Genomic DNA, 25,948 nt, shown 5'->3' on the forward strand with positions numbered 1-25,948 from the left:
ATGAACTCAGCAAAACGGACCACACTTCATAGGGCCTTGTGGTCCCTATCTGTGCAGCTCCCATACCATGCTGTAATACAACCAGTCAGAATGCTCTCGATAGTGCATCTGTAAAAGTTAGTGAGGATGACTGAGTCCATACCAAACTTCTTCAGTCTCCTCAGGAAGAAGAGGCGCTTACGGGCCGCTTTGACCACCTTGTCTGTGTAAACAGACCAGGTGAGGTCGTTGCTGATGTTCACCCCGAGGAACTTGAAGCAGCTGACCTCCACTTCAGATCCGTTGATGAGTAGGGGTGCATGGTCCTCCTCCTGCTGCCTCCTATAGTCCACAATCATCTCCTTGGTCTTGCTGATTTTGAGAGAGAGGTTATTGTCCTGACACCATGATGTTAGGGTGTCAACCTCCTCTCTGTAGGTTGACTCTTCACTGTCAGAGATGAAGCCCACGATGGTTGTGTCGTCAGCAAACTTAACAAGGAGGTTGGAGCTGTGCGTTGCCACACAGTTGTGAGTGAACAAGGAGAACAGGAGAGGGCTGAGCACATAGCCCTGGGGGGTGCCTGTGTTGGTGATCAGTACGGATGAGGTGCGGTCACCGATTCTCACCACCTGTGGCCTCCCCGTCAGGAAGTGGAAGATCCACTTGCAGAGGGAGGTGTTTAGTCCCAGGTCCACAAGCTTGGAGACCAGTCTGGAGGGGATGATGGTATTGAATGCAGAGCTGTAGTCAATGAACAGCATTCTTACATATGTATTCCCCTTGTCCAGGTGGGAGAGAGCGGTGTGCATTGTCAGAGTATGTTAATATGTAACGCTATGTTTTAGGAAATGTCTTGTCTTATCTGTTGTGCCTGTGCTTTTTATGTTTCACTGTGGGAGAGTGGGAAATGTCATATCGATTACTTTTTATGTTTTGACATGTGAAGAAAATTGACAATAAAGCTACGTGAAACTTTTACTGTGGTTCAGACTCTGCATAGCCTTGAGTTTTTTTGCGTCAGGTAGCCTACATTTTTTATACAGTATAGGCAGTGCTCAAAGTGGGCCGGTACTCACCGGTGCGCAGTACTGGCACCTCTACATTTTACTCTCAAGCTAACCGGCACCTTTTCTTGCGAACAGGTGTTGTATCACCCGATGCATGACTCTCTGGATTGGCACTCCCTTGGGGGAGCGCGCGTGATTCAAAGAGTGAAGGATTTCGTCTTGATATCGCATCCAAAAGAAGGGGAGACAGAAGTCTCACATTATACCGTCTTTGTTGTTGAATTCAATAGAAGGATGTCGGCTATCTGTGTAAAAATATCAGATGCTATTTTCAACACAAAATCCTTAAAATTCGTCATTCAAACGGTATAGTAACGAACGCGAACCAACATTCTTGCTCCACGACATCGCTGTCTGAGGAAATGTACCCCAGTATGATCATGATTACTGCTACACAAAATGTATTTTGTGTCGCAGATTCAAAGTATTTCACATGATATGGCTCTTCATACTAATGTATAGGTTCAAAGGCATGCGATTTTAATGCAGTTAGCCTGCGCATAGGGTGGGTTACTCAGACAGGTCAAAAACCAACAGCCTTCTGATCCAGAATAGGCTATCAGCTGTCCTGAAAAGGGACCAAAGGTTCACATGCCTAGCCTACAAAAGACAAGTAGGGCTACTAAGAACAATGTATCAACTATGTATCAACATCAAAAGAACCATCAAATCCTTTTTTAAGATAGGAAATATTATTCTTATTGTTTGAGTCATTGAAATTAATGAAACAATAATCCCACACCTACCATGGACTATTCTGTTTTCAGACTTGTCCACCCTATCCATACATATACTGTATATTGGCATTCAATTTATGCTATTAAATGTACATAATGCTGGCATAGAAGGATAGAAACGTATGCGGGGGGAGAGCATTTCATGGCAGGTTTTCCATTAGATGTAAGTGCAATGCACCCCCTGTTAACCCTGACTAGGACAGTGTGTCATGCCTGAAACTTATTGTGGTTATTAATACTAGTGCCCTCAGTGTACAGTAAGAATCATTTGATGCTGGGATATACAGAACAGATAATAGAGGGGGGGTTGCATTTCACGACAGGTTTGTTAGGGTCCATCCGTCAGGAGGAAACCTATTGTTTTCGTTAGTTTTATTATTATTATTATTAGGGTTCCTCCGTCAGGTTTCTGACAAAACGGTTTCTAGTCTTCCGATGAATCAGTGTAATGCATGTTTATTTGAGCCCATCACAACACTCCAGTCATCTGTTTAGCGAGACTGTGTAAACCACTGCAAAACAAGCCAGGTTCACCACAGTAGCTAGCTACTTGTAGTAGCTAACTACTTGTAGTCTACGCATGGTAGAGATAACGCTAATGGTTATCTCTAATGAAGTAAATTGATTGTTCAGGTGGATCCCTTGTCTGTTGCACAAATTCATTTCAGTAACCTAAGCCAGGACACATCCCCACTGATGCTAGGCATGATTTGAAATTCCTTTCCATGACAAGTTATGGCACTCCAAACAACCTTTTAAAAAAACTATAAGTAAGTTATTCTTTACAGCAGCAACCCAGTCATCCCATTGTCCCATTTTCATAGGAAATGTACAAGCAGTTTGAACTTTGGCTGAATCTAACAACGCTTACCACAGGAGAAACAGCTACTTTTTAATACAGTTATTGAACATGACACTATTCAACACTGAGAATAGCTCAATGGGCTGGGATGGTGACCTGTAAAGTATAAGGTAGTAGGTTGGAATCCAGCCATTATCTTTTGGCCTGTCATCATTTTCATTATCTGTTTAGTTAAACAGGATGACATCATTCTGAAATACCATGCCCATTTTCATGCTATTTTACCTTGAAATGTCAACCGTTTCTTAACCTTTGTCCCAAAGCTGACCAAAAACTAATACTCATATCACACAGTCGGAGCACAGCTAGATAATCAGCGTCACCACCCTTGGGTACCCAGCATGCAGTGCGGCATGCCCAAAAACGCAAAGACTTGTGGACAATAGTTTGGTTACAACAGCCTTGCAAGGGATTTCAGTTGTTGTGTTCGTTTAGTTAGATTTTTGTAATGTTACTGTTGGTTAGTTAATATAATCCTGTTGGTCACCCTGATTTTGTATGTTGTATAGTTTAATGGGACCAGAGAGTCGGCTGCTATACCGCCACAGGCTATTCTTGCTAGGAGCTGAATATGAACGCTGCCCTAGCCCAGTTGCCCACATGACTTTTGTTAATTTGTGCATTGACTGAGAGAGTGGAATTGTTTTTGGCCAAACATGAAGTCGTTTTGATCCTTGTTGTCCAAGTCTCCATCTTCTGTAGTGTACGTGTTTATAACATTTTGCTATTTTGTGGAGGTGCTGCTGCTTGCAGCTATATTTGTATTCCTTCTTATCACGATATACAGAACACACAATTGAGGGGGGGTGCATTTCACGACAGGTTTGTTATATTCCTTCTTTTCACGAAAACACCCCCTGCTAACCCTCAGTGGCGGTTCTGGCACATTGTGCGCCCAGGGCGAGTTTATCACTTGCACCCCCCCCCCCCCCCCCCCCGGGGGAAGAAATCGTGTGCCGCCCCCTACCCCGTCGGCCGCCCCCCGACAGCGCCCCCAGAACGAGCACCGCTACAACCTGGCTGCAACAAACGAGAACGAAACTGCTGCACGGCAAGCTGGGGTGCCTGCAGCTGCCTGAAGGGGGCACCAATATGTCAATTCCCCACAAACTGAAATGATCGATAATCCAAAACCGCGCAGATATTTCTTTTTTTTTATACTCGTGCGCCCCCCCACGTGACATGAAAAAATGCCGCCCCGGGCGGCTGCCCGGTCTGCCCGTGCCTAAAACCGCCCCTGCTAACCCTGACTAGCAAAGTGTCACATGCCTGAAACTTACTGTGGTTACTCATACTAGTGCCCTCAGTGTAAGTTTTTGCAATGCATATTTCAGCTAAACAGTACATGTAAATCAGCATCTAAATGAAAATGTGACGAGAAATTGGCAGTGTAGTTGCTAAGAATGTGCTTATTTTATTGATGAAACGGCTAATTTGTAAATTTGCTACGACTTTTCGATAACCTAGCTAGCATTGCAGTGCAGCGCCATCTACTGTTCTGGCGGTGAATTGCTTTCAGCACGCAGAGCCGTCGGATAAATTCAACCAATCCGTCCGACTCGGTGCGTGTGTCTGTCTGAAACGGAGTCAGAGAAGTATAAATCGGCCTTTAGCCCTAGAAACTACAAACTACTACTAAGAGCTACATAGCCAGCGACGGACTGGGGGAAAAAAGTTGCCCGGGAGTTACTGTCTGACGCTTTGCCCACTCAGTACACGGCACGTTTCAAATGTTTTTATTTTGATGATTATAACTGACAACTAAAGAAAATCCCAAATTCAGTATCTCAGAAAATGTGAATATTGTGAGAAGGTTCAATATTGAAGACAACTGGTGCCACACCTTAATCAGCAATTAACTCAAAACACCTGCAAAGGCCTTTAAATGGTCTGTCAGTCTAGTTCTGTAGACTACACAATCATGGGGAAGACTGCTGACTTGACAGTTGTCCAAAAGACGACCCTTGACACCTTGTACAAGGAGGGCAAGACACAAAAGGTCATTGCAAACGAGGTTGGATGTTCACAGAGCTCTGTGTCCAAGCACATTATTAGAGAGGCGAAGGGAAGGAAAAGATGTGGTAGAAAAAAGTGTACAAGCAATAGGGATAACTGCACCCTGGAGAGGATTGTGAAACAAAACCCATTCAAAAATGTGGGGGAGATTTGCAAAGTAAGACTTTAGTAAGTAAGTAAGACTTTATTTATATAGCACATTTCTTACAAGAATTGCAACTCAAGGTGCTTTACATAAAATCAACAAAAACAATAATACAAGTGATAAAAGTAATAGATCTAAAACATATAACAAACCAGACTAGCCGCATTCTATCTGCGGTCTCTTGAATCCGTCTTAGATCCGAGCTGCCCAGTGCAGTTTCCAAAACATATAACACACTATCCACAAAGCAAAAGTCTCAGTCTTTGCGGTGTCTCGATACAGTCTTTGCAGTGTCTCGATACAGTCTTTGTGGTTTCCCAATAAAAAATAAAAAAAATAAAAAGTAAAATTATAATAATAATACAAAATAAACAAGATATAACCATAATAATAATACAAATAAAAGAAGAATGTAACTCAACAAAATACAATCCGCAGTCTTTGCGGGAATCCAAAACACACAAGCCGCGGTCTTTGTGGTATCTCGAGCCGCAGTCTTTGTGGTTTCCCAATATAAATCAAATGTAACTCAACAAAATGACTAAAATGTAAAACATAAGCAATAGTGCAAGTCAAAAGACAAGCCGTAATCTTTTCTGGAATCCAAAGCAAATCTATAAAACTAATTTTTTAACTACAAAATTAGTTAAATGCTTTGGTAAAAAGGTAGGTTTTAAGCTGTCTTTTAAAAATGTCTAGCGTGTTTGCTTCCCTAATATTTATGGGTAATTTGTTCCATAGTTTTGGGGCGTAATTGACAAAGGCTGCATCACCAATCTTCTTATGACTGCTTCTGGTGACCTCTAATAGGCCTGCATTTGATGATCGCAGTGTTCTTGCTGGTGTGTAGTTTATAAGAGAGTTAGCCATGTAGCTAGGTCCTTGTCCATGTAAGTCAAAGTCAAAGAGTGGACTACAGCTGGAGTCAGTGCTTCAAGAACCACTACACACAGACTTATGCAAGACATGCGTTTCAGCTGTCGCATTCTTTGTGTCAAGCCACTCTTGAACAGCATTAGAAGCATCTCGCCTGGGCTAAAAACAAAAAGGACTGGACTGCTGCTCAGTGGTCCACAGTTATGTTCTCTGGTGAAAGTCAATTTTGCATTTCCTTTGGAAATCAGGATCCCAGAGTCTGGAGGGAGAGAGGAGAGGCACACAATCCACGTTGCTTGAGGTCCAGTGTAAAGTTTCCACAGTCAGTGATGGTTTGGGGTGCCATGTCATCTGCTGGTGTTGGTCCACTGTGTTTTCTGAGGTCCAAGGTCAGCGCAGCCGTCTACCAGGACGTTTTACAGCACTTTATGCTTCCCTCTGCTGACCAGCTTTATGGAGATGCAGATTTCATTTTCCAAACAAGACTTGGCACCTGCAGACAGTGCCAAAGCTACCAGCACCTGGTTTAAGAACCATGGTATCCCTGTGCTTGATTGGTCAGCAAATTCGCCTGACCTTAACCCTATTGAAAATCTATGGAGTATTGTGAAGAGGAAGATGCGATATGCCAGACCCAACAATGCAGAAGAGCTGAAGGCCACTATCAGAGAAACCTGGGCTCTTATAACGACTGAGCAGTGCCACAGACTGATCGACTCCATACCACACCGCATTGCTGCAGTAATTCAGGCAAAAGGAGCCCCAACTAAGTATTGAGTGCTGTACATGCTCATACTTTTCATGTTCATACTTTACAGTTGGCCAATATTTCTAAAAATCCTTTTTTTCTATTGGTCTTAAGTAATATTCAAATTTTCTGAGGTACTGAATTTGGGATTTTCCTTACTTGTCAGTTATAATCATCAAAATTAAAAGAAATACAATTTGAAATATATCAGTCTGTGTGTAATGAATGAGTATAATATACAAGTTTCACTTTTTTAATGGAATTAGTGAAATCAACTTTTTGATGACATTCTAATTATATGACCAGAGGCCTGTTCCATAAAGTGAGTTTACCGAATAAGCCAGACTTATGTCGGTTAGTCTGACTCATTTCTAATTAATTAGGTTCCATAAAGCTAGCTCAACGTAGTTCGAACTCGGTTACTATGGCAACTTAGGCTGCAAAACTAGTCTGGTCAGGGTCAGACTAACTGTCAGGCTTAACGTGACTTGGTGCTTAACCAGACGTTCCTGTAACACTGACCCTAACGGGAAAACGATGATTTACCACGTATATTCTAATTTTCTTACTCTCATCAGTTCAATATGTTCAACATTTATAGAAAATCAACTTAAATAGCCTACATAGCTACATTTAGCCTAATGCATTAAACAATGAAGAACAATGCTTTGATAGGCTGCACGACAGCCGTTAAATGTATGGATGTTGATACTTGATAATGTATTGATTAATAATAGGCTATTTATTTTTTTTAATTTCAAAAAATTCAATTTAGATGAGTTTAGAGGGTGTTTTTTGATCAACGAAGTAAAGGTCTAAAAAGGTCCTCCTACGTTGCCTGTCATTCACAACGTCAATCATGGTGTGTCATTTTATTTTGATTGAAAAGGTGGATGAGGGAGCTGTCATTGTACACGATTTAAAGGGAACGTTTTTTCTGGAAGAAGTCACATGGCCGTGTGCATTGCTTTTGACATGGTGGATTGTATGATCCATGTTTTACCTTTCGGGCTGCTTAAGAATAGGGTGCACACGCAATTAGCTTGACTACTTAAATATGACTTGAATTAGTAGGACTGCGTAAGCTGAAATTGGCCTTTATGGAATCGTTTCAGCACTTTATAATTAAACTTATTCAAGTCTGGTTTAGGACTTTAAGTCTAGCTTTTTTGAGCGGCCTTTATGGAACAGGCCCCAGCACCTGTAGTTAGAGGTGCCGGCAATGTCAGAGGGAGGGCCAGTTGGTGATGAAAGTGGGCCGGTATTTTGGACCATCACAACCCCGTCGGCCCACCGGGGATTCCCCTGGTATCCCCAATGGCGAAATGAGACCCCACTTGGTTACGGCTAAGGCCGCAATATGCTTCTCCGACTCCGTTTACGGATGGGCGGGCCGACGGATACGGACAGATAGACTTTGTTTATGGTTCTCTGTAGGCTGTGGATGCTGAAAACAATTCACTGCCAAAACAGTAGGTGGCGCAGTGTTTTTTGTTGAAGACGACCTTAGAGAAACCGTCTTTGTGTGGAAGTCATCGAGTGTTTATTTACCTAGATTATCGAAAAGTCATAGCAAATTTACAGCAACTACACTGCCCATTTCTCGTCACATTAATTCAGATGCTGTTTTCCATGTACTGTTTAGCTGAAATATGAATTGGTAAAACTTACAGCAATGGCACTCAAAGGATTCTGTTTGTCTTGTTGGCCACAGCAACCACGCCCCCGCCCCTGAAGCAAGCAGTTCTTACTATGGACCAATCACAGCCAGGGGGGTATCCGAAATTAAGACGGATAGTTTGGAAATTTAGGAGGTGCACGTCAAGCTCTCCGGGGCTCTCCGAGGGCTCTCGGTGTAGTGTAAACTGGCAGTTTTTACATGATGTACAGGACTGTGTAGAGCACAAAACCAGACCGTCAATTTTGTTATCAATTATTAAGCCTAAAATATTACATTTTATGGGACTCTCTGGATGATCTGTCCGCCATTGTTGCAGGTTAACCAGGAATCACATACCACTAGGTTTCAAGTAAGCTCCCGAAAACACTTGGTTTTAAGGGGTGTATGCCCCTTCGTCTTAGCCCAACCCCTCAATCAAAAAGAGTATTGGGACACCACTTACTTTCACGTGAAGGCACACAACTAAGGGCTAGGGGTAAGACAAAGTATTGGGATTCGACCCAATTGGTTGAGGATGCAGAGAATCTGTGACCATCACAAAAGTACCAACAGCAAAGTAACACAAAATAATAGGAGTAGTAGTAGAATAATAGAGTAAATATATAAGTGAAATATCCGGATGAAAAATGTCAGTCTGCTCCCGGGAACAGCTCAGAATTGTTGGGATTTGTGTGTCACCTTGAAGCTCAATAAACATTTTTGCATCAAACATTGCATTCCAGTGCTGTTCCTAACTTGAAAATTGGATGAAGACTGTTGGAGGGCTTTTGTAGATTAAAGAAACTTCAGCAAATCTAAATAAAGTGACACCTCTTTCAAATCGCCCAACTGGTTTCCAGATTATCTAGTTTCCAGATTATCTAGTTTCCAGATTATCTAGTTTCCAGATTATCTGGTTTCCAGATTATCTGGTTTCCAGATTATCTGGTTTCCAGATTATCTACTTACCATTAGCATGCCTGCTGTGTGTTCACTTAACAGCAACAGCTGCCGTCTGCGTCTTATCACCAGATTTGTCACTAATTCCCAAACATACTACAGGCAATTCTCAAATTATATCATCATTTAATGCGGCAAATGTGAAAGTATAAGTGAGCACGACATTACAGACATTCACGACAAAATAAATGGATACAAAATGAAACATTTCTCTGTCTGGGGCTAATATTTCACCATGCACACTCAGCTCTCTTTTCCCCATCTATTTTAGCGCTCTCTTATTTGAGGGGAATGAAAATGTACAAAACAGTAGTTCGATTCGCTTTCTCCTTCATGCGCATTCTTTCTTACCGGATGTGAACAAGTCAAGCTGGTCTGGTGAAGTAGTGAAATGGTGCGTTCATGATAAAAGTACATAAATTGTTTGGTTGTTATTAGTCCTCTGATTGTTTAACCTTATTCAATTCGGTAACGTTTATAAATAGTTTAGCAGTAGAGCAATGTTTATACTGCACTGTGGAATGTTTCGTTTCATTTGCGACAGTGGTCGGATTTTAAATTTCGTCATTTAGCAGAAGCTCTTATCCAGAGCGACTTACAGTAAGTACAGGGACATTCCCCCCGAGGCAAGTAGGGTGAATTGCCTTGCCCAAGGACACAACTTTTGCATGGCCAGAAATAGAACCGGCAACCTTCTGATTAATATCCCGTTTCCTTAACTGCTCAGCCATTTGACCCCCCTCTGACTCTGATTAATACCTCATACAATATTCCTATAATTAAATAATTTACAGAGATCCATCCCCCTATTAGCCAATCACATTGGGCATAGTTAGTAAGCTTCTTGATCAAAAATAGCAACAAGTTCCTTTTTTTAGCTCAACATTTCTCCCCATTCCCACCAAAAGTTGGTCTCACCAGCTTTGAGAATAGGTTTTAAGAGGAAACTCTTACTGAAGAACTTTTACTGCTTTTTAAGTGAACTCTTATTGGTAAGAGAAAGGAGGAAGCTCTGACTGAAAAACATGTGTCCTCATGTGTGCATACAGAGAACTACTTTTAGAGAAGTGTTTGCTACATTTCTGACATTGATAAGGTTTCTCTCCTGTGTGCGTCCTCATGTGCACAACCAAATTACACTTCATTGAAAACAGTTTGTTACATTGTTGACATTGATAAGGTTTCTCTCCTGTGTGTGTCCTCATGTGCACAACCAAACTACTATTCATTGAAAACTGTTTGTTACATTGTTGACATTGATATGGTTTCTCTCCCGTGTGTGTCCTCATATGAATAGCCAGATTACCCTTCCGAGGAAACCGTTTGTTACATTGTTGACACTGATAAGGCTTTTCTCCTGTGTGTATCCGCATATGAAAAAACAAAGCACTTTTTTCACTATAAGTTTTGTCACATTGTTGACACTGAAAAGGTTTCTCTCCTGTGTGCCCCCTCAAGTGTATAACCAAACCATATGGACGACAAAATGATTTGTTACATTGTTGACATTTATATGGTTTCTCGCTTGTGTGTGTCCTCATGTGTTCACGTAGAGTATCCCTTCGAGAAAATAGTTTGCTACATTCCTGACATTGAAAAGGTCTCTCTCCTGTGTGCGTCTTCAGGTGTTTAGCCAGATTACCCTTTTCAGCAAACGGTTTGTTACATTGTTGACAATGATACGATTTATGTTCTGTGTGTTTCCTCATATGAAAAACCAAAGCACCTTTTCCACTAAAGGTTTTGTTACATTCTTGACACTGATGTTTTGTTTTTCCTGTGTGACGTCTCTGTGGCATATGTTCCCTTAGCAGAGCTTCACTGTCTTGTGTTCTGTTCAGAAAAATCTGCACTCCTTCATGTTCTTCCTGCTCCAAACTCTGAGCTGTAGGACAGTCTGGAGCTTCAACAGAGAGGGGCTGAGAGTCACTGCCTGGTTCTGGTACTGCACAGCCTTGTCCATCAGGCTCTGCTTTGATTTGTTCCTCAGTTGTGTTGCTGGGTAGAGAGTCTCCTTCTCTGTTTTCCACTTTAACAGTTTGGTCAAGATGTGAACATTCAGAGGAGGCTTCCTGATCCCAGTCATGTTTTACACTGGTAGAAGTGAACACTGAGCGTGTAGTTTCAGACTGCAGTCCTTGGAGCTGCTCTTCCTCCTGACTGGTCCACAGCTCCTGTTCCTCTTTAATCTGTTGGAGTTCCGGGAGAGAGAGCCGCTGCACATCTGGGGGAAACAAGAGTAGGTTTGTGATCAACTTAATCATTATGCAACCCGCATGTCTAACAGCTAAAACCAGACCAATTGTGGTGATCTTAGCATAATATGCTACACATCCAAGGCTTGAAAGTTCTGCCGCATATGCTCCCAAAATTGTATATGTGACCTCAAAATAATTTTAGGAGTATTTGTGATCTCCCTCACACATGGACTGTCCCAAAAAAGGCTGAACGATTTCAGAAAATAAGCTAATTGCGATTATTTTGACTAATATTGCCATTGCGATTTAATATGCGATTATTATAAGATTTATTATTAATAAATATAGATATATACTACTGATCTCCAGTCAGCAACATAACACAAAGTTCATAGAAATTAAGGAAAACATACCGCCTTACCTTTTTGAAAATATTTTGGTATATCAAAGCTAAATGTATGTGCGTTGCACTTTCTTAACTAAAGCTAGCTAACTACCGTTTTGGGGAAAAAACCTTGCACTGTGGGGGCCGTCGGAAATATTAGAACTCGCGCATCTAAATGTTAAAAATTAAAAGGAAAAAAAAAACAGTCTGAACATTTCTGATCCAGTCAGTAGCCTAACAGAAACAGTATGGCACTAACAGCCAGGGTCAAATTTTCGAATTTTCAACGGCAGTCTCCCTTCTCTAGAGAACGTTTTTGGAGGACAACTTAGGTTGGTGGTGTTGCCCTGTGAGGTAGCAACGTTAGCCAGGCAGGTTTTGCACCATACTAATTGACACTGCGCAGCATCTTTTTTAAAGGCAAAATTGGCAAAGTGTCTGTAGTGTCAGGTTCTGTTGAGCCTGAGGCCATTGTACAGGTCAAGGTAAAGTGTAACGTGCACCAAAGTAAAATCGCAGCCTTTGTGATTACAAAATCTCGTTTTGTCACATTGCGATATAATCGCAAATGCAACTAATCGTTCAGCCCTCATCCCAAATAAGTAAGAAACATGGTAGCTAGGCCTACGTAACAGCCCAACGCAGACACAGAATTTAGACAATTATCACACTCCCGACACAGCATATTACAGAACATAGGTACCACAAATAATATATTACTAACGCCATTATATTAATAAAATCCGACCAAAACGAAACTATTCCACAGCGCTGTATACACAATTCTCCAACTGCTACATAGACTATTTTTTTTTACTTTACAGAATTAAATAACGTTAAACAATTCGAGGACTAAGAACAACATTCAACTTCTTTTTATCATGAACGCACCACCGCATTTCGCTAAATTAAAGATTGCCCACTGCAACCATAAAAAAAAAAAACTTCTCGGTTCTCAGCTAACGACTCTGCTTCTGTCTGGAGGGGGCTAAGGCAGATAACCAACTACAAGCCCAGAGCCCCCCACTCCACCAACGACTCCCGCCTGGCCAACCCCTGAACAAGTTCTACTGTAGATTTGAAAGACAATTGGACAGTCCTGAACTACCCCTTCCCATCCATGAGGCATCCCCCCTCACCCCCTCTACAGTGACGACTCTCCATTCAGGAGGGTGAAGTTAACAGACTTTTCAAAAGGCAGAACCCCCGCAAAGCAGCTGGGCCGGACTGTCTCTCCTGCCACTGTCAAGCACTGCGCTGACCAGCTGTCTCCTGTGTTTACCAACATCTTTAACCTTTAGGAGTGAGTTCTAAATATTACCGACGCTGCCACCAGAGTGAGTTATTTTTTAGCTAGCTTTAGTTAGCTTCCGTTACCTAGCATAATACTCGTAGCAATGCTACTACCTGCTAGTGTTACTTGTTAGCCTCCTAATTGTACATTTTGAAGCCATACTATAGCGTTTGTCATATAGTTTTTGTCTATCGGAAAATAGTCAGTTGGAATCTTCAGAAACACATATGTGTGACGGTGCTCTGTGGGGCCCGCTTTCGAACGATCGCATATACGTGACGCTACTAATTAACGGGTTAACACATCCCTGGAGACATGCCATGTGCCTGCCTGTCTCAAGTCCTCCACCATCATCCCTGTGCCCAAAAAGCCAAGGCCAACAGGACTTAATGACTACAGAAACATCGCCCTGACCTCTGTGGTAATGAAGTCTTTAGAGCACCTGGTGCTGGCACACCTTAAATCCATCACAGACCCCTTCCTGGACCCACTGCAGTTTACCTACAGAGCCAACAGGTCGTTAACTTGGCCCTCCACTTAACCCTACAGCATCTGGACTCCCGAGCATCCTACGCCAGGATCCTGTTTGTGGACTTCACCTCTGCCTTCAACACCATCATCCATGCCCTGCTCCAGGACAGCTGAACGTGCCCGACTCCACCTGCAGGTGGATCACAGACTTCCTGTCTGACAGGAAGCAGTTCGTTAAGCTGGGAACACAAGTCTCTGACTCCTGGTCCATCAGCACCGGATCTCCTCAGGGCTGCGTCCTTTCTCCTCTGCTCTTCTCCCTGTATACCAACAGCTGCGCCTCCAGCCATCCGTCTGTTAAACTCTTGAAGTTTGCGGAAGACACCACCCTCATTGAGCTCATCTCTGACGGGGATGAGTCTGACTACAGGTGGGAAGCTGACAACCTGGTGACCTGGTGTAGCCAGAACAACCTAGAGCTCAATGCTCTTAAGACAGTGGAGATGGTTGTGGACTTCAGGAAGAACACAGCCCCTCTCACCCCCATCACCCTGAGTGACTCCCCAGTCAACACTGTGGAGTCCTTCCGCTTCCTGGGCACCATCCTCTCCCAGGACCTCAAGTAGGAACTGAACATCTGCTCCCTCACCAAAAAAGCACAACAGAGGATGTACTTCCTACGGCAATCTGTACAATGACACCGTGCACATTGCAATTTGCACTATTGTATCCTTCTCTGTGCATCTGTATTTTTAGGTTAGATTTTAATTATAACTTATATTTTAAATTTGATTTTTTATCCTAAATCTCCTTAGTATTAGCTAGACTTTGCTCCTTTTGTATAGTTACATACATATTTAAGTTTCAAGATTCCTGTATGTTTAATGTATACACCTTCATGCCAAAGTACATTCCTTGTTTGTGGAAACATTCATGGCGAATAAAATCCCTTTTGATTCTGATTTAATAAGTAACTGATAAGTCTGACAAGCGTATTCGGTCTCCTATTGGCTGATCCCACCAGCCTTTCTTACAGGTAATTATGCCCATTGAAGCTTATTGGACACTCACTGAAATGTGTGCTTTAAGTTTGTGATAAGCACATAAAAATTATACTTTTTTCATTCGAGCAATAATAATATAAGCTGTCCATGATTCTGTTAATAAAAAAAAATCTGCCACTCACTTTCCCCCAAAATGCATAGCCTAATTCAGAGCTAGCAACATTGATAGTCATTTGACAAAATAGTGTTGCTGATTCTTCCTGTTATTACTTCTACGGGCCTGGTTGTTGTTGTTGTCTTGTTCCTTCCAAGACAATATCCAATATCAACAGGTTGTGCTCTTCTTTTCTTTTGATGGTTTATATACAAATAGTAATTCATTTTAATAGTTAACAAGATTTTAAAGCTTTTCACGATTTGTTAATGTATTTCAGAGACAATGGTTTATGATAAGTATTTGTACAATATAATGAGAAAAAAACAACAAAAAAACATTTATAATAATAATATTAACAATAATAATAACAATAATAATATATTATTTAATCCTTTTTATCCGATGCCGATGCCAAGTAAAGTAAAGACTGCTCGCTACAGGGAACGCGTGAATTCCGACCCTGCAGCAAGAGGGTCCTACCAGACTGGTCCTGCCAGACTCATACATTTCATTTGTACTGTCTGGGCTCTCCCCATGGACAAGCGTTAACTTCCTTGAAGGCGGGTACACGTTTGAGGTTTAAAACTATTGGATCTGCCCGGAGCCACTCTGGATCTGCCATAACTAATAGCTAATGTTTGCCTTAGTCAACTCTAACAGAGCAAGCTGGAAAATCTAACTTTTTCCGAACCCCGTGGGGTGGAGGGCCACAACATCATGGCCACCAACAAAACTTAGCAAAGATTGTTCTTGCTCAGGCTTTAACTTCTGGGAATTCGGCAGCGTTGCCAACTCAAACTAGTGCACAACATCAACGTCATTGTTCTCAGCCACTCCCTCTGTTTGCTGATTGGACTGCCAAGAAACTCAGACAGAGTAACAAAGGAAAATGAAGCGGATGTACGTAGGAGGGCAGAGCCAGTCAAAAAGCACAGTATCTTGCCGAAAGATTAAGGGTCTGGCTATGAGTAATGAAAATGGCCCAAATCGAGGGGCGGCACCAAGCATGCATTTGAAAATATCACTGCACGCAGTTGGATAACACTACGACCAATGTTTACTGACTGATTCCAGACTTTGACATTGCAGCGCTGTTGTCATTTGTTTAGCTTGCCTCTGGCCGGCTTATCAGATACACTGATGTGATTGGTGTAGCTCGGCTCCAAGGGCATGGGTAATGAGCATCATTGCCAGAGTGACTCGCTGAGCAAACTCAAATTGTGCTCTAGCGAGAACTCTGGATTTCCAGGGTAGTTCTTTCCAACAATCCTTGTTCTTTGAATCTTTCATGAAATATTTACAAAATGCCATGGTCTGTTCTCTTAAGCAGTTTGTGATAAAAAAATAATAAAATGAAAATGGTATGTTGTGGAAATGAAAATGAACGATTTGCCTTCACTGAAAACTTAGATTTGATAACAAATATGTTTTAGATTTTTGCATGCAATTGATTGCTTCCTAATGTCAAACCAAACGCCATAATTCCCAGACAAAACGCTCTCAAACTAAACGGCGTCATTCTCAGACAAAACGCTCTCAAACCAAACATCATTCTCAGACAAAACGCGATTCTGAGAAAAAGCAGCTTTTCTCTAGGTGTGTGTATGACGGGTGTGTGTGCAAAGAATGCAGCTTCAGACAGCACTTCTTCAGAACCAAATTGATTTCACCTTTGGCTCTTATCATGCTTGAAAAACACAATTGAATTTACATTTACCCCCCTATTTTGACGATCTGAAACGCAAGTATCAAAACGCAAAGCGCAAGTAACTTTGTGGGCGTGACTTCAGCTTAGTTGTTATTTTGCTGGCGGGATAAATGACTTTGCGCCTGGCGCAAATCTAAAAAGGGTTGGTCTGAAGTAGCTACATTACTAATGGGTGTGGTTTGGGCGTAACGTGCAATAAACCAATCAGAGCATCATCTCACATTCCCTTTAAGAGCAGCGCTTGTTTCATGGCGAATTGCTATTATAACGGCGGATTTGCCAGGCGCACGCCAGCGGTTCACAGCCGAGGAGATCGACGTTGTCGTCAGGGCCGTAAAATATAGAGAAGTGGCATTGTATGAGAAAGGCAGAGCAGTTTTCTTATTGCACTAAATTGCCCACTCATGCTACTCATTCAAATTATTATTCTTATTTTTACATATATATATTTATTTAATTGTTATATTTTTTAATTGTTCAGTTCTTAGAATTAGTTTAAGTAATGTACTTAATTTATACCAGCATATGTTTATTGTTTGCACCTTCCTACCACAGCAAATCGCGTATTTGTGTAACATAAGCTTCATGGCGAATAAACCGAATTCTGATTCTGATGGGCATAGGAGAAGAAACCTAACCAAATTAGCTTTGGTTAAACAGTCATGGGAGGGAATTACCACCGTTGTTACAAATGAAGTTCACACACATAGAAATTTCTTATGAAAATCTTTTTATAATCATTGAAGAAATGTAACACGCCATAAATCAAAACAATGTATTGTAGCTTTGCAGAAAGAAGACCCTGGCTTCGCCAGCAGTGCGCACGGACCAAGCTTGCGCCCTTAAAATAGCATCTGAATATTACGCCATTGATTTTAAACCACGTTTTTCCCGGTCAGTGGCGGAATTGTTTTTCGGAAACTGCAAAATAGCACCAGGGAACGTTTGCGCCGGAACACGCCTCCTTTTTCGCTGACACGCCCACGGGAGCGCAAAGTCATTTCGACATGCATCTGTGGAGGGAAAAGTCGGCTTTGCGTCGAGTGCAAACTAGGAATGACACTTGCGTCGTTGACTAAGTCAATTGCGCTGGGTGCAAGATAGGGCCCTTAGTCATTTAGCAGACGCTCTTATCCAGAGGGACTTACAGTAAGTACAGGGACATTCCCCCTACTAGCCCGACTCCCTCACCGCTCAGCCATCTGACTCCTGAATTGAGAGCGTGATCATTTGCTATAACGCAAACCAAAGAATGAAAGAAAAAACAGATGGTCCAGGAGGCGGGATGGACTGAGGCGTTAATTTTGAGCAAAAATATCGAATTTAGGTTCAGTTTTTTTCATGAACACTTCAAAATTACTTTGCAAATTCATATATATTTTGTGTTTAAATAATTCAAGCACTTTTCAAGTACCTCGTCATTAATATGACTGTTTTCAAGGGTTTTCTAGGACTTAAATTTCAAATTCAAGTACTTCCAGCACTTTAAGCACCTTCTACGAACCCTGTGTTACTTGCTTTTCCACTGGTACACTTTCACTTATAGCGATTCATGTTGTTTAATTGTAACTTGTTTATGTACATGCTCTTATGGTTCTTCCCTTTGGCACTTATTTTGGTTGAGCACAATGTGTACTTCATGTTTTGGCTACCCGCAATGTTTTGGGGCTATCTTGTTGTTATTATCAGTGACTTCTTTTGTAAAGCTCTCTCTTAGAAGTCGCTTTGGATAAAAGCAACTGCGGCTGCATGAAACGACCAGCGAGAGTTGCCGCTTGCAGTCGGGGAGGAGTTAAAAACACCTCCTTGAAGTCAGACATTCTTGCTTCTCGAGGTTTGCTGCGATGACATCAAGCGCTGTTTGCTTATTTTATTGCTGACAAACTCCATGGTTGCGAATTTAATAGTTTTCGCATTAGAACTCGCAAGAATCAGTGCACTGAAATTTGTTAAACTCTTTCTCCAATCTGCATATTGATAATAGAACCAGAACTCAATTAAACTTAGTCTTCCGTTAGTGAAGAGGCGGACTAAAACTCTTTCTTCAACAAATATTAAATTAAACAGTTTGATCCGGATTTGAACATGAAACTGAAGGTGTCAGAATAAATACAAAACACACACTCATCAAAGTTGTCGTGTGTGAGTATGGCCAATCATGAAATGGCTGTGTCGTCATTAGAACCCGTGCAGTTGCTCTTGAGAAAATGCGCTCGGCTACACAGCCGGCAGTTCTCGAATCGATCTCACGGTACTTTGATGGCTACGTCACAGTGAACTAACCTCGGTGCCGTCTCAAGTCGGACATAAAGTCTAACCAGAATTCACTGTTTCAAGTCAACCACCTGCAGCCGGCTGCAGCGCTGCATGAAGTCAGTCCATGTCAAACGTACCTAAGGATTATTTTATTTTGAACAACGTGATGACACATGTACAGGCCCGTAAAGATTAACCCCGCACCGCGTGGGGGGGCTTGCAAGGATGGGGGGCCTCGCGTTATTATAATTTTTGTATTCAATTTGAATTACATGGGATGCACACTATGGTCTTATTGTCTTGTCTGCGTTTCCAGAGTTGATATAAAAATAACGATAAGTATATTTAATTGTGCTTTTTTTGTTAGCAAGGTATGGGACGTGACGAAATAGGTCAGATGGTCAACACAGACCAACTAGCCCGCAGCAAATAGGTAGCTAACTATAGCGTAGCTCGGATCCTGCTACGCGGACTGGTGTTATTGTTTGGCTCGGCCGTCAAGGTCATTTTCCAAGCTAAAACTGATCAAAACATTTCAGAAGCTCCATGTCACAAGAGAGGCTGTCAGGTCTGGCCATCCTTAGCATAGAGAATAAACGTACGCGCAGTTTAGATGTAAAGAGCGTGGTTAAAATGGAACTGAACTGCGATTAGACACGTAATATTATAATAGTATATATATTTAATGACTTAAAAAAAATATATAACATACAACTGTATGCCATATTCTTTAAATAATCGAAATCTCTAGTGTGTAAATTATGTACTTAAAAATAACTGGGCGCCGCCATATTTAAATGACGTACATCTGACATCACGAGAATGGTTGTGCTCAATTTCAGCTCGCCAAAACTGCATAAAAAATGGACGAAAATTGACCCATCATACCTATCCCTGTTCATCCTTTGGCGTATGCTTTCGAACCTATACGTAATTATGTACCCGCAGGACCGCAGCTGATCCATATGATGCAGAATATGATATAAATATAAGATATAAATATAGTTAACACTGACAGGTTGAACAACACTGAGTGGTGTACTTGCAGCTAGCTACTTGTCGTAACTGCACGACAATGCCAACAGACAGAATCGATCTGATCAAAGAGGCAGACCTGCATGACCTGGGTGTCGGTGATCCACCAAAATGATCGTTCATCTTTGTGCACAGGCTCTTTCTCATGCTGTGTGAGGAGAAAGACCTTTTATGTTAGCTTATCATAGGTGTAACCTATGAATCATAATATGATCTGAGTAGCCTATATGTCATGCTATGCCAAGTTGCCTTGCGTTGTCTTGTCTGTCCTAAGAATATCAGTGCTCGGTCTGACCCTGTGTTGTTCTGTGTATCTGACAATAAAAGACTTGAACTTGAAAGTTTGGCGCGCCCTATAAATAGCTGGTAAGTTTCAGTTACTAGTAGCCTCTTCAAGTTGTGGGGAAAATGCTCACTGGTCAGTAGCGAACCGTGACTCTTAAACCTTGGCCCTCCCCGACTAAAATTACTAAAAAACACAAGATAGAGAGCACGCAGCATTAAGGCCTATTGTGTTGGTCATTAAGTACTATTTGAGCCAGTCCTTGCGGCACTATTCACGTAATTGTGCAGAATCAATCTGTGGGTACTGTCAGGCCAAATAGTGTCCTAGGGCCAAATAGTGTCCTACCTGACGTCACAATGCCGTTCAGAAGCAATGACGCGTCCGTCGCTATGCCGACATTAAATTCCTGAGATATCTACTCGTGCTAGCAGGAAACTGTCATGGTTGCTATACTGGTTACTTGGTAGGAAGTTTAGTATTTAAGCTTCTTTAAACCAGTAAGTTTTCACTCGTTCGATAGCTGGTCCTGGCTGGCTAGTTGTTTGCATCGAAAAAAAATCGTATTTAGCATCAATTTAAACAGACCGGGAAGGCAACACGTATGCTATTCTACTTGCGTGCGTTGCTGTCTCGGGAATGTCAAAAGAAATATAGAAACACTATAACATATAGTTGGGCTCTCCAACTAACTTAACTCCAACTTCTCATTAAAAGTTAACCTAGAAAACGGCGCATAACAAATATGAAACAATGTCCTCCTCACTAGCGGGAACGTTACTCGCAGCTTCACTTGTGAAGTGAACTAACAGGGTATTTAGTTTATAGGCTTGTGATCGCGTTCTAGTTCTCCGTTCCCACATCGGGCTTGTCATAAAGTTAGCGATAACAATGCCCACCCATTTAGAGGGAAGATATGATTGGTCAATTTGACTGTCAATGGAAATTAGTCTTTCATTGAATTTCTATCAAGCGGCCCTCTGTAAAATTCATAGCTGGACCACCAATCACAGAGCTAGCTGCATAGCATTTCCCTCCCAACAACGGAGGCAGCAAAATTCTGATAGGGTGACAAAACAGGATTTTTTCATTTAACTCTTCAAATTACAACATAAACTAAATAGCGCAGGATTGAAGGGTTTATTTCAGAAACATTGTAAATTTATGGATAGATAAAATACAATTATAACAGATTACTTTTAAAATATATATTTTTAGAATATATTAGGCCCTCTCTGAGGGCCTAGAGGGCCTGACCCCACTGTCACTGGTTGAGTGGTTAACTTGTTCACGGCTAGCTTAAACAAACTACAGTGTAGGAAACGTTACGTAACGGAGTTAGCTTTGGTTACAATCAGATGTGAATTTAGGAGCTAGAGCTAGCAAGCATAGCTATGTCAAAAACGCCAGTGTGTGTATGTAACGTTATGTAACGTAAATTAATCCCTGCAAACTCTGAATCCGGGGGCAACTGGGGGCGTTGGCGCTGTATAGCTACAAGCCATTTTGTAAAACCGGTTGCCGCTTGGGTAGGACATGATAGTGAAGCCTTCTGTCATGTAAAATGTGTTTGTACAACCAGCCAATAAAATCCTACTTTGCACCTTGTTTTAGCTGGTTCGTTTAAAGCCATTTCTATGTCTGTTCTCCCTGACAATCTATCAATGTCTATCTTGATGACTGTTGGCAGCCGGCAGTCACAGTACCTAACCATTCTCGTGACGTCAAAGACATGACGATACAAAGATGGCCCAGTAGTTAAGTAGTAAAGTTTAAAACCTTTTTATTAACAAATGGAACATTTTGCTCTTTTAGTTGTCAGATAAAGTTTTGTGATCTTATTTTAATAATTATATGAGCCGTACTTCATAATCAGTCAGTTCCACTATAAAGACTTTGCACAGATTTGCTAAAAGACGCGCAAATGTGAATGCACCTGCAAACCTGTAGAAAGTAGCCTACCGGTGTATCAACTATATGTAGGCATATTTGTTATGTTGATGTAACATATGTTCTGTTTGAGCTCTTTGATAGGCTCTAGCCTACGTTTTTCTTTATGTTGGAATACATTTGTTCTCTGTTTGAACTGTTTTTTCTGTTTGAATACATTTCCCTCAAAAGAAAAGCTTGAGTGTCAATATCTTGCATTTATTATCTTCGCGATTTATCTTTGGATAATGACCGCTGGACAAAACATTATCCCATAAATATGGGGGGGGGGGCTCATGTGTTTCCGTTACGGCAGGGGTGTCCAAATCCGGTTCTCGAGGGCCGCTGTCCTGCATGATTTAGATGTTTCCCTGATCCAGCTCACCTGATTCTAAGGAATGGTCATTATAACAACCCATTTAATTGATTCAGGTGTGTTGGAGCAGGGAAACATCTTAAACAGTGGTTTTTCAACCCTGTCCTCAGGGACCCCCTGTCCTGCTTGTTTTAGATGTATCCCTGCACCAACACACCTGATTCAAATGCATGTTCGTTACCACGCTTCAACAGAGCTTGATAACGACCCTTTTATTGGAATCAGGTGTGTTGGAGCAGGGAAACATCTAAAACATGCAGGACAGCGGCCCTCGAGGAGCGAATTTGGACACCCCTGCGTTACGGTACTGCTCATGTACAGTTTCGGTTGTAACTGCCTCTCAGTCAAATGCGGCTGAGGTCTTCTAATTTGATAGATGACACTCATATAGCTTGCTTGTAGCTAAGGACACAGCTAGTTTTCTGTGCTAGTAAACCACTCAGTCGCAAGAAACGGGACTCATACATTCTTCTTTTATCTATTTAATACCCAAATGTTGACGACACCTGGGTATGACCAAACTCTAGTTATTAATCGAACCTGTTCGGTGAAGCTTGATCTCAGGTTGAGTAACAATGTCCAACAAGCGTTGCAGTCGTGTGCTCTCCTCCTTTGAACGAGAAATCTCCTCTTCGAACTCGGTAAACAATTTTTCAGCGGCCGCGAATATCTCCAAAGCTGCCGTTGTTAATCGTTCATTGAAATAATCCTTAAACACATTTAGTTGAGACATTTAGGTGGTTAAAAACCTCGTAAAGTTTACAAAACTGTAGTTCGATTAAGTTAGCTTTCTCCTTGATGCGCGTTCTCTCTAACCGGATGTAAACAAAACGAGCTGTTCCGGTGTTATCACCCAAGTTTTTTTTGCAAAACACTAAACATTAAAGGTATTGATACAGTTCGTAAATAAACATTAACAAAACCAATTAACAAAAAAAAAACATAATATACAAACAATTAAATATTTCACCAATGCTAACTTATTTCAGGGGTCCAGTAAAAGGTCACATGACATGAAAACGTATTTTATTAACGTTATTTAACATTAATTAGTTCCCCTAGCCTGCCTTTGGTACCCCAGTGGCAAGAATTTTCGATAGGTGTAAACCAACCCCTGGGTGTTCTTCTCCGTCTTTGAGAAAATGAAGGCTCAAATGCTCTGTTTGAAAACCTGCTCCTTATGACGTCACAAGGAGCCAGGCTACCGCCCTTCTCACTGCTTTGCCCGCCCAGATAATCTGGCCCGCCCATGAAAAACTCAGCTACCATCAATCAAAGGCAAGCGCGATATCGGTTTTTCTTGGAGAGACATCATGGCTAGAAAACGAACGAAGCATAACAGTTGCTCTGTGTTAGGATGTACAATTCAAAACAAAAGTATTTTTTTAGTTCCTTCATCCAAGCCTCTGCACAACCAGTATCTTAATTTTATTTTAGCTTGAAATGCTCCTGCAAGCTTGCAAGCTTCAAGGGGCCTCCTTGAGACGACACGTCTCCAGCAACCATTTGCATCTGTTTTGGCGGCAGTTGAACAAAGAACATACCTTAATCTGAACTTTTGAGGAAAGTTCAGACTTCACCTTTACCACGAAAGTACAAGGTGGAGAATTGAGAGGTATATTTGTGTCATGTTTGTTACTTTGTTTTAATGTTTCGGTAGTGGTAGTAGTTGTGTTGTGGTGCTCTTAGTCTTTTAATGAGACGAGTTGACTGAATAGCTTGTCTTGTCTCCACTAATCAGCTAATACCTATCAGAAATATGACTCTACCGGCAGTTTTTAAATCTTGCTATTTTTGCTTCACCATATTTGCATTGGACTCTATGGGGCGAGAGTTGGACTTTGTCTCGCTTTCGTGGGGCTCTGAACAAATGTGTAAGTCTGTTGGATTCCACATGCAACTGTCTACAACCAGCACAAAATTAGCTATCTATTGATCCAAAAACGAAGCATGAAGAGTGAAAATTGTGGCAATGCTGGCAATCAAGAAATACTTTTTGAAACTGATTTCGAAGCTTCCCTCCACTCTAAGCGTTTCAGTCTGCACTCTAGGCTTTCACGTACACACCCATGTAAATCTCAGAAACGGTTTGAAAAACTCCTGAAACATAATCAGTAATATTTTCTTTTTTTTAAATAGATATCAACAAGCTCTTTTTTTATAGTTGAGGGTTTTGTCAACATTTTAAAGTTTAAATGGTGGCTGTAGCTGAAGGATTGAGGAAGAAGAAGGATTTGAAAGTTGAAGTTTGAGGAGATTAGAAAAAAAATAAAAAATAAAAAACATGTAAAAAATTTGATGAATATTGATTTATATTAATAAGCATAAGAGGTACAAAGCTGAAAAGTCATAGCCTGAGACTACTGATTTTTTAAAATAGTTTAACGGTTTTAATAGCTGAAGATTTGAAGGCACTCAAAGGTGGCGCGGAAGAAATAGAAGAACTAGAAGAACTAGAACAGCATTTCCTGCTGAAAATGCGTTGGAATGCTGACTTTTTTTATTTATTTTTTATGGCTGGAAATACAGAAATTTGAAAATAGCCTACCCGCAACCTGAAACCTGAAATTAATTTCAAAAATGTGATTCACACAAGAGGCAGTGTGGTAGCTGAACTGCATCATCTAACAAAGCTAAGTGCTTAAATACAATGCGGGAGAAAACGTTTGAACGTTGTGAAGCAATCAAAGAAATAGTTAAATTTCAAGAGGCAGTGTGGAAGCTGAACTGCATGATCTAACAAAGCTAAGAGCTAAAATAGCCTACAATGAGGGAGAAGCTGAAAGCTGAACTGTTAAACAGAGAAGAAGTAGGCTAGCTAGTCATAACAAGAATATTATCGTTTTAACAGCTGAAATTATAGTTGGGATAGTAATAGCAGTAGCAGATGTAGCCTACCATTGAGTGCATTTACTCGGCTTTCTTAGTAGGATTCAATGTGTTGATTGAATGAAACCTACAGCAGTAGGGGCGATACAGGAAGACACGAGACACTTTGTTGCAGAAGGATGATGGTGCAAGTTTTGTCCGTGGAGCAAACAACGATTTAAAAAAAGAATAATGTAACTCAACGTGTTTGAGTAATCGCATAACTAATTACACATGTGAACGGAGTAATTTTATTATTGGCATAAACTGACAATTGCTATCGGGTTTCTCATGGTCAAGTGAACGCAGTCAGTGGCGTAGTAGAACAAAAGTGTCATTAGCATAGTAGTTAATAAAATAGTTATACTACTAATATTCGTAGGTTATAAAGAGGAGACAGGCCTGTTTACGGACGCTACATTCATTGACAGAACCAGATATACAGATAAATTGCCAGAGCTAGATAGACAGAGATAGATACAGATATGAGATAGTAGGTGTACACAAGCACATAGCCTACATCTTTCTCTAGTTTTACCAGCCTTCAAATGTGGCCATCCCTTTCCCGGTTGCAAAAGCATGTTCCAAAACCTTAACTGCTAGCTTAAATTGTCATATAGTAATATATTCTTTTTGCATATACTTCTACGAAAACGGGATGAGGGGATGCGATCTCACATCTGAGTGAGGGGTTGCGCTCTTACCACGAGGCCATACTCAGTTGAACTTTGTGTAATTAATGTCATAAGACCCTAAAAATAAATATCATAAACGTAAAGTAGCAAAGACGTTACGTTGTTTATAATACAACAAGATATATAATAACATATTTGACACTTGCAAATCGAAAAATTTGTCACATAACTTGTATTTATCAAGTTGTCAATGACGATTATGAGACTGACGTCTCGAGGACTTGACGTCACTTGAT

At 41.2% G+C, this 25,948-nt stretch overlaps 1 protein-coding gene across 1 annotated transcript; it reads right to left on the reverse strand.

Moving 5' to 3' along the window:
• Positions 1–9,159: 9,159 nt before the first annotated feature.
• On the reverse strand, positions 9,160–22,975 carry LOC146274010 (uncharacterized). Its single transcript, XM_084704471.1, has 2 exons — positions 22,690–22,975; positions 9,160–11,277 (listed from the first exon to the last, which is right to left on the reverse strand). Exons 1-2 carry the CDS (start codon positions 22,880–22,882, stop codon positions 10,040–10,042), a joined length of 1,431 nt encoding a protein of 476 aa, XP_084560597.1. The 5' UTR covers positions 22,883–22,975; the 3' UTR covers positions 9,160–10,039.
• Positions 22,976–25,948: the final 2,973 nt, after the last annotated feature.

Source organism: Hypomesus nipponensis, chromosome 9 (genome assembly GCF_054491055.1).
Source record: "Hypomesus nipponensis isolate SF chromosome 9, ASM5449105v1, whole genome shotgun sequence".
NCBI classification, from domain to species: domain Eukaryota; kingdom Metazoa; phylum Chordata; class Actinopteri; order Osmeriformes; family Osmeridae; genus Hypomesus; species Hypomesus nipponensis.